General features: G+C 42.4%; 1 protein-coding gene and 1 long non-coding RNA gene across 2 annotated transcripts in view; one reads left to right on the top strand and one right to left on the bottom strand.

Moving 5' to 3' along the window:
• LOC126369456 (uncharacterized) overlaps positions 1–4366 on the top strand; it is a 13459-nt gene extending 9093 nt beyond the window's left edge. Inside the window, exon 2 of the long non-coding RNA XR_007566703.1 lies at positions 3868–4366. This is a non-coding gene — a long non-coding RNA (uncharacterized LOC126369456). The remainder of the gene's footprint in view (positions 1–3867) is intronic.
• Positions 271–13218, bottom strand: LOC126369382 (ubiquitin carboxyl-terminal hydrolase 1). The gene is made up of 11 exons (XM_050013763.1): positions 13078–13218; positions 12682–12954; positions 11895–12078; positions 10538–10745; positions 6994–7141; positions 6481–6598; positions 5255–5451; positions 3850–4013; positions 2929–3131; positions 1547–1740; positions 271–798 (listed from the first exon to the last, which is right to left on the bottom strand). The coding sequence occupies exons 2-11, from the start codon at positions 12941–12943 to the stop codon at positions 614–616; spliced, it is 1863 nt and encodes a 620-aa protein (XP_049869720.1). The 5' UTR covers positions 12944–12954; positions 13078–13218; the 3' UTR covers positions 271–613.

The following is a 13218-nucleotide window of genomic DNA, read 5'->3' as shown; positions in this document are numbered from 1 at the left end:
CTAAACGAATAAATGGAAAAAAATACGAAAACTGCAGAAGTAACGCCATCTACTGACGCAGCGTTACCTAGCTGACTGAAACACATCACCTTAAGCATCTAAATTATGTTCATGTCCAAATAATAGGATCCTGTTTATCCATAGCTATATAAATATACTGTTGTTCGAACACACAATTTGACTCGTTGAAGTATCCGAACACGATTTATACTGGCAACAGTGCCTACTAAACGATAATTTACTCGACATGTAACATAGGGGTACACCTGGCTGCCGGTTGTGGTATACTGAAGGCGGCATCGAGCTCGCACCGTACACTAAATGACTATTTGTTCAGGCTTGAACGTGCGGGGGTGAGGTGGGAGGGGCGGCACGGGGACCCGGGGGCAACAGGGCCAACAAAACCCTCCAGAGGGGACGTGGCGTTGGCCTTACCCTATCAGACACACGTTGCCTTTGTATTAGGGTCCGTATTAACCAGCTTTCCGCGTTCTGAGCTGTATTACATTACATTGCTTTCAACAACAGCACAACGCGGAACGCTCGCCCGCTACCCACCTGACAGGACCCTCAAGACCGACCCCCACATATCTGGCTGCGTCGTCGGCGGGCACTAGCCGACCTCGCTCTTGACGTAGAAGAGCAGGTAGGGCGTGGCGGCGGAGCGCACCTTGGGCTCCGCGGAGAGCAGGTCCTCGAAGTCCTCGTTGGAGATGGGCTTGACGAGGTCGTCGTCGCACGCCAGCCAGCCCGCCGCGGCGCGCGGCCGGGGCACGCAGCACTCGCGCGCCGAGCACCCTGCAACCGCCACCACATATTATAATTTACATTTATTTCCAGACGTTACCTTTTTTCTTTGATGGAAGTGGAAGAACCGAAAACGTGTCAAGATCGTAGTAAGTGGAACTAAGTTTTCATTTGATATCAACTCAGAATCATCGCTCAAGGTTTTCGTGACGGCGTCACTAACACCTTGTATATCAATGCGTACCGGTCACATTTTATTAATCCACTTAAGCTAGTTTAGATACTACGTCGAGAAAAAAATAACGCTAAAAAAAGGGCTTTCATGCCGTTGCACCGGAAAGTTATTTGGATATCAAATTGTCATTGGCTGACCACCTATCACGTTGGTTTAACAGAAACCTCTGTAAGGTGTGGGTACTTGAACAGATTATTCCAATGTGGAACTTCCCAAAAACCTTTACCTTCTATTTTCATGGACAACATTTGGATCTTTTATCTTTGGTTTTGGAAATAAATGATAACCCAGGCATAACACATATTCCACCCATTATTATTCTGCTACGTAGCAACATAATTCTATACATATATAGACCAAATATGAAGCAGATTTTTTTATAAACGCCTTTACCATTACATCATGTTTTGGAATAATTATGTACTCGAGCAATGAGAAAAATAGGTATTTATCACGTTAAAGGTATACAGCGCCATCTAGGTATATATTTTTTAGGGGAACCTGGCCTGGACAGTCGCCCATTGGGACATGGCCGTGAGTTATGTGTTAGAATGCATGCGCGACCTGTGGGCGCGGGCCGCGGGCGGTTGAACAGCGTGCGCATGAAGCTGGTGCCGGAGTGCGGCGGCGCGGCGTCCCCGCCGCCCTCGCGCTCGCAGCGCCCGTCCGCAGGCTCGGCGGCCGCGCGGGCGTACGCCACGTAGTGCCCGCCCGACAGGGTTTGACCTAGGTGCATTATTACTGCCCATAGGATGTATCTGGAATTACAAAAATAATAGCCATTATAATAACGATCTCCGTGGCCCAGTGGTTGAGCGTTGGGCTCACGTCCCGTTTTCGAAACCCATTGGGGATATACCGCAAAAATTACCCTATCCTTAGTTTGATTAGGACATTACAGGCTGATCATCCGATTGTCGGAAATTAAGATGATCCGTGCTTCTGAAGGCACGTTAAGCCGCCGGTCCCGGTTACTTCTTATTGATGTAAGTTGTTGTTACATGAGCCATGTCAGGGGCTTTTGACGGCTCAATGATAACCCTGACACCAGGGTTGGAGTTGGTAATCCACTTCACAACCCACACGATAGAAGAGGAGAACTTATAATTATATTGACGGAGTGAATGAGCTAGTTTTCGACTAGCCGAAACAGTTACTTTTTACTAAACGTCAAAATACTATTTTTTTAATTTTGACGTGACTTATTGTAGATTTGCCGCAGATGGCATTAACTACTTGGCCGGATAAATGGGGAGCGCTGAAGGCTCTCACCCGGTACAACGTTTAAGACAACAGGCCTGAGGGTGCCCAGTTGGGCGCGAACCTCGGCTGAGGGCGTCGTCTGAGAGGAAAAATATTTGAAAGAATTATTCGACCCTAGTGGGTCGATAGCGATAAGCGCTGAATGAGGGAAATCGTCGACCACGCCGGCGGGGTCGGTATCAGGGTCCATCAAAATACGAAATTACTATGGAATTTGTATGAAAAAGCACACTGGGACCGCAGGCACGGCCCGGGATATCAGGTCGCACATAGGCTATCTTCGTAGAGATTTAGATAAAATTTTGCAGTGGCCACTCAAGATCTAACCTGTCGTCCTCTTCCTACATCTATTTCGGTCCTACTTGCTTCTAATGATCCTCAAATATATAAGTTGTTAGCCACATTTATTCATTTAAATAATATTAAATTGTAGTTAAATATATGTTTATTTTATACCTATTTATATGTGTAAGTATATTGATATTCCTTACCTTACCTTATGATCCTTTATTTCAAAATTTCGTTCCTATCCAAATTTCTTTCTCCATAAACGTTTCCTAAGTCTTTATCCTCTACATTCAAATCTACATTTAATGGCAAATATGCAAGTCGCATGACGCCAAAGAGAAAAAAAAACCTGTCGTCCGGGGGAGTGAGGTGAGGTGAGGTGGGGGGAGGATTACCTGTGCTGCGGCGCGTGGTCGGGCGCGCGGCGGGCGCAGGGCTCGCAGAAGCAGGGCATGAGCAGCGGCGTGGGCGCGTGGCGCGTGATCTTCTCCATGCCGCCGCTGAACCGCTTGAGCTGCAGCACCAGCAGCCGCGGCAGCCGCGAGTACGCTACGCTGCGCCGCGCCTCGTTGTACCGCAGGCACCGCTCGCACCAGTACTGCACCATAGGCGTGGAGTGGTATAGAGTTAGCGATAGATAGTATAGAATAAACGAATCTCAGCTTCGAGACTGCCCTCAAGTTCATGCTCAAGTCCCTGTTTTTATACGAGAACTTGTCACTTTGACATGATCTTGAGGGCCGTCTCGAAGCTGAGATTCGTTTATTAATACCACCCTAAGTTTTAAGTCTTACATTCTATAAATAATGTTCAAATGTTTATATCAAGAAGTTAATGTAACGTATTAAACCCAAGTAAAGATTTTATTTATCTATACATCTAATGGGTACATAGTTCGACTACATAAACAGCCTATATACGTCCCACCGCTGGACATAGGCTTCCCCTTCCTAAATTGAATACTGGCCAATAACTCGACAGAATTAAGTTGACAGCACACGTGAAACGGGTGGCGGCATATCAGCGAAATGCCTATATAATTGGTTCGGGTAATTCTTTCATTTTAAAATTGACAGTTGTCATTGAAAAAGGAGAGGGTTTTTTTTGACGTGACTTATTGTAGATTTGCCGCAGATGGCATTAACCAGTTGGCCGGACAAATGGGGAGCGCTGAAGGCTCTCACCCTATAAAAGGAGAGGGACGGCCTCTCCTTTTTGGCGAATAAGAAAATGACGGGTATAACTTAAAACTATATGGTGTGTACAGAACTCAGCACCATAATGTGGTTTGATACAAAAAAAAAACTTTATTTCACCTTGTTCTGATCACGCAGGTACTCCGCGGACAGGCAGGCGGCCCGGAAGGGCTCGTCCGGGGTGGCGTCGTCGTCTCCCACCGGCACGCACAGCTCGCACACCGCTTGCGCCTTCTCCGTCACGCCCTCGCACTCCAGACACATCGTGCGGACCACCATCGTGCCTTGGAAAAATACATCATCATCAGCCCATTAACGTCCCCACTGCTGGGGCACGGGCCTTCCCTATGGATAGGGATATCGGGCCTTAAACCATAACGCGGGCCCAGTGCGGATTGATGGTTATTAACGACTGCTAATGCAGCCGGGACCAACGGCTTAGCGTGCCTTCCGAAGCACGGAGGAGCTCGAGATGAAAACTTTTTTTTTTGTGGTCACCCATCCTATGACCGGCCTTTGCGACAGTTGCTTAACTTCAACAATCGCAGACCGAGCGCGTTTACCGCTGCGCCACCGAGCTCCTCAAAAATAATCGAAAAATACATAATAAATTAAAATCATCATCTCCCCAGCATTATCGTTTTTCACAGGGTCCGCTTACCTAACCTGAAGATTTGACAGGTCCGGTCTTTTTACAGAAGCGACCGCCTGTCTGACCTTCCAACCCGCGAAGGGAAAACCAGCCCAATACAGGTTAGGTCATATACCTCCAAATGCATTTCTCGGGAATGTGGGTTTCCTCACGATGTTTTCCTTGGCCGCTGAGCACGTAATAATAATTTATGGTCCATACATGAATTCGAAAACATATTCGACAATCATTGGTTTAGGCCTACATTCTCGTCGGTTTAGAATACACCTGACCTGGCTTTTCTTTAAAACACCATAGATCTCAATCACGACATATCACAAAAATCACTTTGTGATCCCTAGTTTGGTTAGGACATTACAGGCTGAAAGTAAAATGATCCGCGCTTAGCTGTTGGCATAGAATAAGGAATAATACTACATATAGAACGGCAACTCTCCGCCCACCACCAGATAGTTTAGACTTGAATCGTATGGTGTCAGACGTCACACACATAGATACGAGTGTATGATAATGTCGATGTGTAGTGTCTGTGTAAAACGAGGTTGTTTGTATGAAGTGTCCGGGGTGTGATGTTGGTCCCGGTTACTACTTACTGAGTAGTCGTTACATGGGTCTTTGGCGGCTCAATAATACCCCTGTGGCGGACCAAACTAATTGGCCAGCTAGTTCCGCTCATATGTAACAGATGGCGCCACATTCCATAATGCAGTCGTGAAACGCGATATCGAAGTTTATACAGCGAGACGCATATATACAACTTCCAACATGACACCGTTGGATCGTCGATCCCTAGTCACACTACCAACTTGTGGCTAGGGGTACTATGCTCAGTTCGCTCAGCAGAACCCAGATGCATATGATAATAAGAAATACCTTCAAAGTCATCAGCTACGAAGTCCCAGCCCGGCCTGGACCTCTCGTCGGCGGGCGCAGGAGAGGGCGCGCGCTCCTCAGTGGGCGAGCCCCGTTTGTCTTTCACCTCCTTACGCTTCTTCCACGACTTGCGCAAGTTGCCTAGAGATGGTTTCCCGCCGTCGCCGTCCAGTGACGGCTGCCGGCCGATGCCGTTGCTGTTGAGTTTAAAAAAAACTGTTTCATCCCCTATTTATGTGACTTAAAACTGGTCTGTGTTGCTGCCATTTACAACAAGCATCTTTCACGCAAAAGTTGACACATGTTTAGATCAGTAACAAGTCCCGCGGCCGCCGTCGCAGTATCGGCATACAAGGTGTTAGTGACATTGTAACGAATGCTGAGATGGATGAATCAGGAATATTCCGACGCAAAATTCATGATTTTTAAATTATTTTTAATTCTATACTTTTGCGATAGAAATCTTCACTTGAAATTAACTCAGAGTAATGAGCTGAACCATCCCCCTCGATATTTGTTATGATGTCACTTACACCCCGTTCAAGTAAGTAGAGGTAGCCCTACAAGTACGTATGGGTGTTAGTGACACCGTAGCAAATACTGAGGGGAATGATGCAGACGATAATAAATTCTGAGTTGATATCTAGAGAAATTTCCTGTCGTCTTTTTTAATTACTTTCAGTTCCATACTTTTGCGATGGAAAATACCACTTAATATCAACTAGGAATCATGGTCTGAATCTGTCCTAAAAATTTTCGTTACGATGTCACTAACAAGGTGTATAATGACGTGTCAATTAGTTTCAATGAAATCCGTCGACGAAAGTGGCGCCTGTGGTGGCGCGGACTATCTTTAGTCATCGTTTTGCAAAGGCGGTGAATGTATGGTGAGTGAATGTACGGTGAGTGAATGTATGGTGAGTGAATGTAGGATGTGATGGCATGTGAATGTAAGTGAGGAATGCGCATAGAGCTATTTTAATAGCCGAGTGACCTATCCTACCTCCGATTGCCTAACGTTGTAGGATACAATAGGTGAATTCCGGATCATGGAGCGAGCAACATGTGAGGACCACTATTTACTAGTGTGGTGAGTGAATGTATGGTGAGTGAATGTGTGGTGAGTGAATGTATGGTGAGTGAATGTGTGGTGAGTGAATGTATGGCGAGTGAATGTGTGGTGAGTGAATGTGTGGTGAGTGAATGTATGGTGAGTGACGTCACACCTGTCTCCGTTCTCCTGCAGCTGCAGTCTCGAGGCGCGGTTGCTGAGCGCGCGGCAAGTCTCGCGGATGTTGTCCAGGATACATACTAGCAGCTCGTGCGCGTCCTGCTGTCTATTGCCTGCAAACATTCATCATCATCATCAATTTAACCATTACACCACCGCGTCCTCATCCTATCCATGCTATTTTTTTCGATCTACGTCGTCGTTACGCCGACGCCGGCGCCATCTATCCGAAATATTGAGTATTGATATCTCTTGGGCCAATAAGTCTTATCGTAAGGACTGTGTACAGTTATGAGCAATATAATTTACCCACTTTAGGACTCTATCGCACTAAGATATTTGACATTTAGTGAGACTTACAGTTCAATTTGTCAAAAAAGTCAATGTGACACGGTACCAAAGTGTATACATATTATTATTAATGCTCGTGACCGTACTGCCTAACGCGTACGATTGCGGGGCAGAGTTACCGTTCTATACGTAGTTACTCTTTATTCTATGACGTTACCTTCGAATGTGGAGTTGACGTCCCTGAGCGCGGCTAGGAAGGCGTCGGCGGCATACGGCTCCGGGCTGCTCTCGGCCGAGCTGTTGAGGCACTTGCTCTCCGCGCACCGCAGGTTCAAGTATGTCTCGTGGAGCTTCTCTGTCGCTATCTGTGGGGAGAAATATAAAACTCATTTAGAACAAAAACAAATCATAGACTCCATTAATATCTTAACAGCCTCCGTGGTTCGAGCGCTCGGCTCACTCGGCTCGGGTTCAAATCCCGGTGGGGACATATCACTAAAATCCCTTTGTGATCCCCAGTTTGGTTAGGACATTACAGGCTGATCACCTGATTGCCCGAAAGTAAGATGATCCGTGCTTCGGAAAGCACGTTAAGCCGTTGGTCCCGGTTAATACTGATGCAAGTTAGTAATCGTTACATGAGCCATGTCAGGGGCCTTTGCGGCTCAATAGTAACCCTGACACCAGGGTTGATGGTTGGTAATGCACCTCACAACCCACACGATAGAAGAAGATTAATATCTTTGAAAGACCTAAGTCTGTCTTACAGACCATCTTAAGGTTTTAAGACTTTTTTACAAAACATACTCAGCCACGCTGCGCCACTGCGGGTTAGTGGTGTTACTTACGGCTAATAGCCGGAACCCACGGCTTAACGTGCGAGGACACGGAATCATCTTACTTTTTCGGACAATCAGGTGATTCAAGCGTGTAATGTCCTTGCCAAATAAAGGACAGTCTCACAAAGTCATTTCTTGAATGTCTCCATCGGGAATCGAACCTGGATCGTGAGCCCAATGCTCTAATCGAGACCACGTCGTACTCATTTGTTACATAATTCTTAATTTAAATTCGTAAATCAAAAAACTGAAAGTGAGATAGATTTTTGATCATCTAAGACTAACTTCTATTTCTAGATTAGTATTTTATCAACTATCTTTGACCCAGTCAAATACTCTATTAAGGATAATAAAGAACTATGCGTGCAGAATCACATGACGTATAATATTTTATTCGTAGCCAGTTCCAAGCAACACACATATCCAAATTCATTATCAAATATTTGTCAACTTTATATCATATTTATATCAGGGGAATATGACAGTTGGCCTCGAGTTTTTTATCTTTGGATGATATAGATATAATTATCATATGGGTTACTCTGTGTAATACACACAATATTATAAACACATACAGTGTTACTACAAAACACAAACTAAAAATAAACTAGGTTTTTGGTTTGGTAGTATTTCGCGCCACGAAAGAAGTCGGCGGTTTTTAATGACACTCATAACTAAGTCATAGTAACTAACTTGACAAGTCATAATAATTCTATTCAGAATCTGCGACAGTAGCGCCGCGGCCTTCGGGACTTCTTTCTTATACGGATTATATTTTAAACATAGTTTATCTCTTAGTCTTTGTTTTGTAGTAACACTGATAATTTCCGCGGTTTTTCCTCATTAATTAATTTTTCCTCTAAGCTTTAATTGTGTGCCAATCTCAGCCATAACACCTTGCGAAATGATGTAGATTAAAAATGAGAAATTGACTTTCAACAAGTTTATCCATGATAATGAGGGAAAGTTTCGTCCCCCAAAATATAGATGGCGCTGCACAGAGTTGCTTTCGTTTGCCTTCTAAGTTCAAAGATAATGCATCTTTTATCTTTGTTTTTGGGTATAAATGATGACCCTTGTACACCCAGGCACAACCATCCACGCATTATTATTCTGATTATAATAAAGAGAAGCAACATAGGTAGCAAAATAATTCTATACATATCTGATCCAAATATCATAAATACATAAACAGCCTATATACGTCCCACTGCTGGGCACAGGCCTCCTTAATCAACCGGAGGGGGTATGGAGCATACTCCACCACGCTGCTCCAATGCGGGTTGGTGGAGGTGTTTTTACGGCTAATAGCCGGGACCAACGGCTTAACGTGCCCTCCGAAGCACGGAATCATCTTGCTATTTCGGAAAATCAGGTGATTCAAGCCTGAAAAGTCCTTACCAAACAAAGGACAGTCTCACAAAGTGATTTCGACAATGTCCTCATCGAGATCGAGATCGTGAGCCTAACGCTCTAACCACTAGACCACGGAGGCGGATCCAAATATCAAGCAACAATTATTTTTACACATGCCTCTTCCATTACGTTTTATTTTTAATAATTATGTATTCCGAGCAATGAGAATTTAGGTAATTAACACGTTAAATCTGTACAATGCCACCTATATGTTTTTTTGGGGAACGTAGCCTAGAAAGTCCCTTATTATGTTGAATAAATTATTCTGATTTCTCTTACCAAGAAATAGGTGCACGGAAGAAATTGCTCTAGAGCAAAAGGCCGCCCAAATTGTACTGTATTCGTGTGTTTTGTGTGATTGTTGAAATTTAGTTTTGTGCAATAAAGTATATTTGATTTGATAACATAAATAACCATAATAAAAATAACCATTTAGTAATTTTTTTGATGATTCTTGTAAATATTAGAAGTACTCCTGCTTATAAAAACAGTTTATTCTCACATTTTCTTCATTATTAAATGCCATAAGCGGAATTTAATGGTAAATCAATACTGCTACAATTTAATGAACCGGCAAGTAATTTAGGTCACGGTTCAATGTGAATCAAGGCTATATTGATTTCAAGTGGATGACAAATTGTAAAGGATTAAGAATTTTTCAGTGATTAAAATATGATCCATTATGGACTGTATCTATATTATATAGACAATGTATCTACCTATAATAAAACTTGGTGCTATGTATGAGTGCAATTATGTGCTTAGACTAGCCCAGTTTATTGTTTCACTGTCTTTTGATTCCCCAACCGGCTGCAGCTGAAAATCAGCGTCATAGTCTAGTAACAGCTAGGCTGTGACATTTGCTGAGCTGAAGCCGTTTCGGCATTAAGTATAATAATTATTAATCTGCTGGTAAGAACGTAGTCGTTACTTGAGTCACGTCAGGGGCCTTTTGCGGCTCAATAATAACCCTGACACCAGGGTTGATGAGGTTGGTCATCCACCTCACAACCCACAAGAAGACCTGCTGGTCTCCATTCTACCAATTCATCCACCTTAGGATTTCTTCAATACCAAGTCCTGTTCTACCCAATATTATGTAAATTATGTGAGTTGTGAGGTGGATTACCAACCTGCAACCTCATCAACTCTGGTCTCAGCGTTTTATTGAGCCGCCAAAGGCCTCTGACATCAGTAAGCAGTAACAGCTTAACATTTCTTCCTCTTTCTCTTTTTTTGTGTAATTATATTGTTATAAAACATAAATAAACTATAGTCACTCTATTTTACTAAAGAATGGTAACACAGTCATAGTTGAATGTGTATATGCCATGCAAAGGAAAAATTTAGTGAGACATAATTTTCAACTATAACACACAGTAAAAATCTTTATCTTGTCTATATTTTTTGTCTATACTTTCAGTTATACCAGTTATTCATAATATTGAACAAAGTGGCAACTCAATTTGGGTAACTCTAACTATTACTCCAAAATCATCAACCTACCTGAATTTTACTCTTCCCGCTGCTATTGTCGGACTGGCCGAGAGACAGCAGGTCCTTGCTACTCCACGATCTTGCCCCGGACGCCGCTAGCCCCGCGGCGCTGCGTCCCAGAGACGAGCTCTTAAGACGTATGCTGCCCAGCTTCTGTTCCACGCTGGCCAGATCTGACACTAGGTGGTGGAGGTTGTGTAGAAACCGGGGTGCGTACCTGGTTAGATGTAGAAAGGGAGTAATGCACCACCTGAATCATTTATTTTTGTTATTTGAACTGCCAATTTATCCATGGTAGTCCAGTTGGTAGAACGCTTGCCTCTCACTTTGAAGTCGCAGGTTCGAATCCAGCACAGGCCTAAACCAATGATTGTCGAATTTGTTTTCGAATTTATGTTTGGATCATAAATGATTATCATGTGCTCAGCGGTAAAGGAAAACATCGTGAGAAATGCATTTTCGGAGTTGTGTGACCTAACCTGTATTGGGCTGATTATCATCGCAGGTTGGAAGGTCAGACAAGCATTGTTAATATGGCGTCCAAATATGGAAATAAATGTTTTTTCCTTCTTCCTCTTTCTTTCTTATATAACTCAAAATATAACACTACACACAAAGTGTAGCCGCTATGGCTGCCGCAAAATATATGAAATATCTTTTTGAGGGGCTTATTATACAAGAAATAATATCAGGAGTGATTAACGTTGCGTTATTTATAAACTGGCTCTGCCCAGCTTGATAGGGATACGGGCGTAAATATATGTTATATGTATAAAAATCTCTTAAGTGAAAAAGAGTTTAGTGTAGGTACAAAATTTAAACAAGATCGGTTTGTTTTTTTAATGTCTATATATCTTGTAAACAAATATAGATATGGGTGTTTTTTTAAGATAGTGTGGTTATCCAAGGTATCTGGCGCCTTTTTATAAATTCAGTGTACAAAAGGTCAACCACAGATAGTAATAAAAACATGAGTATATTTTTGTCTGGGTGTAATTTTGTACCTATTTCTGTTAACATTGTTATAATACAGCTATTGGTACATGTTAATAGGTGGGTTGCTTGAAGACTTTGATAAAAGAACCTGGACTGTCACAGCCTGGACACTCCATTAAAAAATTTAGTTCCTACTGTGTGCCGGATAACGCATAGGTCCTAGAATTGGTTCCACGGCGGAGAGTGTCCATTCTATTATGTAGTATTCTTTTTTATTCTATGCTTAGCCGACACACATTCACCAACATCCGAAGGAGAGGGCAGTTCAAGTATACTCCAAAGCTTTCCTCTTGTTGAAAGAGGAGAGGCATGTACCAAGCTGACGGATGAATGTAGGCTGTATATGTATGTAAATGTAAACCATATTTACCGTAAAGTATAGAGCACACTGTTGAGGAAGCAAGTGTTGCCAAGGTTGGAGAGTGTGGCAATAGGAGTCTTGCGTGGCGGGCCCCCATACTGACTGTCGGAGGTGTGGTGGCCATTCAACATCGCAGTGCTGGCTTGGCTTGCCGGCTCCTCCACTATTAGCACTTCCGGCTCAAATAACTTTTCTAAAAAGTACATTAATTGTTTAATAGCCTACCTTGTATAGTGATTAATTATTGTATCCTGTGCAATATACACGATACTGTCACATAATTTTTCTTTTGCTTTTATCTCAAAGTGTGTGTACCCTCTGATGTAAAATATAATTATGTAAGTGCATTTTTTGTTAAACATTAAGTAGGTGGGTAGGAATATTAATAATGCTAGATTATACTGCTTTATTGGTCCTTTTATGTAGTGTTTATAGTCATATAAATCTATAAACAGTAAAATAAATATCGAAAAACATTTATATTGCAGTAACCAAATATATATGAGTCTTGCTTTTAATACACTAATACATACTGAATACTAGGCTACTGAAGCATCTAACAGCCTGATTTGATTTACTATGACTCAGCTTCCAACTGTTTATGTTGCTCAGTGGTCTAATAGTAAAACCAGTAATACATATTTATGTAACAATTAATGCTAAACAGATTGCAACAGTAGTACATAGCATTGCAGCAAGAACTGACCCATAAATAGTAGTTTATAAGCTTGAAGGAAACTAAGAACTGTTATTATAATGAAATTTTCTGTTGTATATAATGTAAGGTTATGTGTACCTGTTAGTTTTGGTGTCTCAGTTAAAGGCTTTAACTTCTTCGCGGCGTGTAAAGTATTGAAGTACGTGCTAGCAAACGGCCGCTTCAAGGGTTTATTTTCTTTATTATCCTTAGTTAGTTTACAAAGCTGAGAATTTTCCTTAGAGTCCGCTAGTTTGGTGTTTCCGTTGATCAAATATGTCGCATTATTTCTATTGAGGGACAACGAAAATTTAGGTTTTTCGACTCCTTTTTTCTTAGCAGACACAGGGTTAACTGGCATCTTCAGGATACCTGTAAGGTGAACGTATAATTAAGAAACATCCATCAAAAATTAGGGAGGGAGGCCACTTTGCAACTTTCTCAAGACATGTCAAGGATCTTAAGTAAAATGTAAAATTTTAATAATATACTTACAGGAAAGGTTTCAATAGATACATTGACTTACATTATACAGTAAGGCAATGTAATCTAATAACAAAATACTCAATTACACAGAAATTTCGGTAAAATCAACCGCGAATATCTCCATTCGCAACTGTCGGCCATATTGAACTA

This window comes from Pectinophora gossypiella, chromosome 9, assembly GCF_024362695.1.
Source record: "Pectinophora gossypiella chromosome 9, ilPecGoss1.1, whole genome shotgun sequence".
In the NCBI taxonomy this organism is placed as follows: Eukaryota; Metazoa; Arthropoda; class Insecta; order Lepidoptera; family Gelechiidae; genus Pectinophora; species Pectinophora gossypiella.
The sequence above is the reverse complement of the archived record's forward strand: the minus strand, read 5'-3'. Positions and strand labels throughout refer to the sequence as shown.

What these genes read in the sequence shown, in the direction of transcription:
- LOC126369382 (XM_050013763.1), bottom strand. Translation starts at nt 12,943, where the DNA reads ATGCCAGTTAACCCTGTGTCTGCTAAGAAAAAAGGAGTCGAAAAACCT. An exon ending in AGTGTGCTCTATACTTTACG is followed by an intron (nt 10,746 to 11,894) that starts GTAAATATGGTT and finishes ACATCTAACCAG; the next exon opens with GTACGCACCCCGGTTTCTAC. An exon ending in GCGGGAAGAGTAAAATTCAG is followed by an intron (nt 7,142 to 10,537) that starts GTAGGTTGATGA and finishes TTCTCCCCACAG; the next exon opens with ATAGCGACAGAGAAGCTCCA.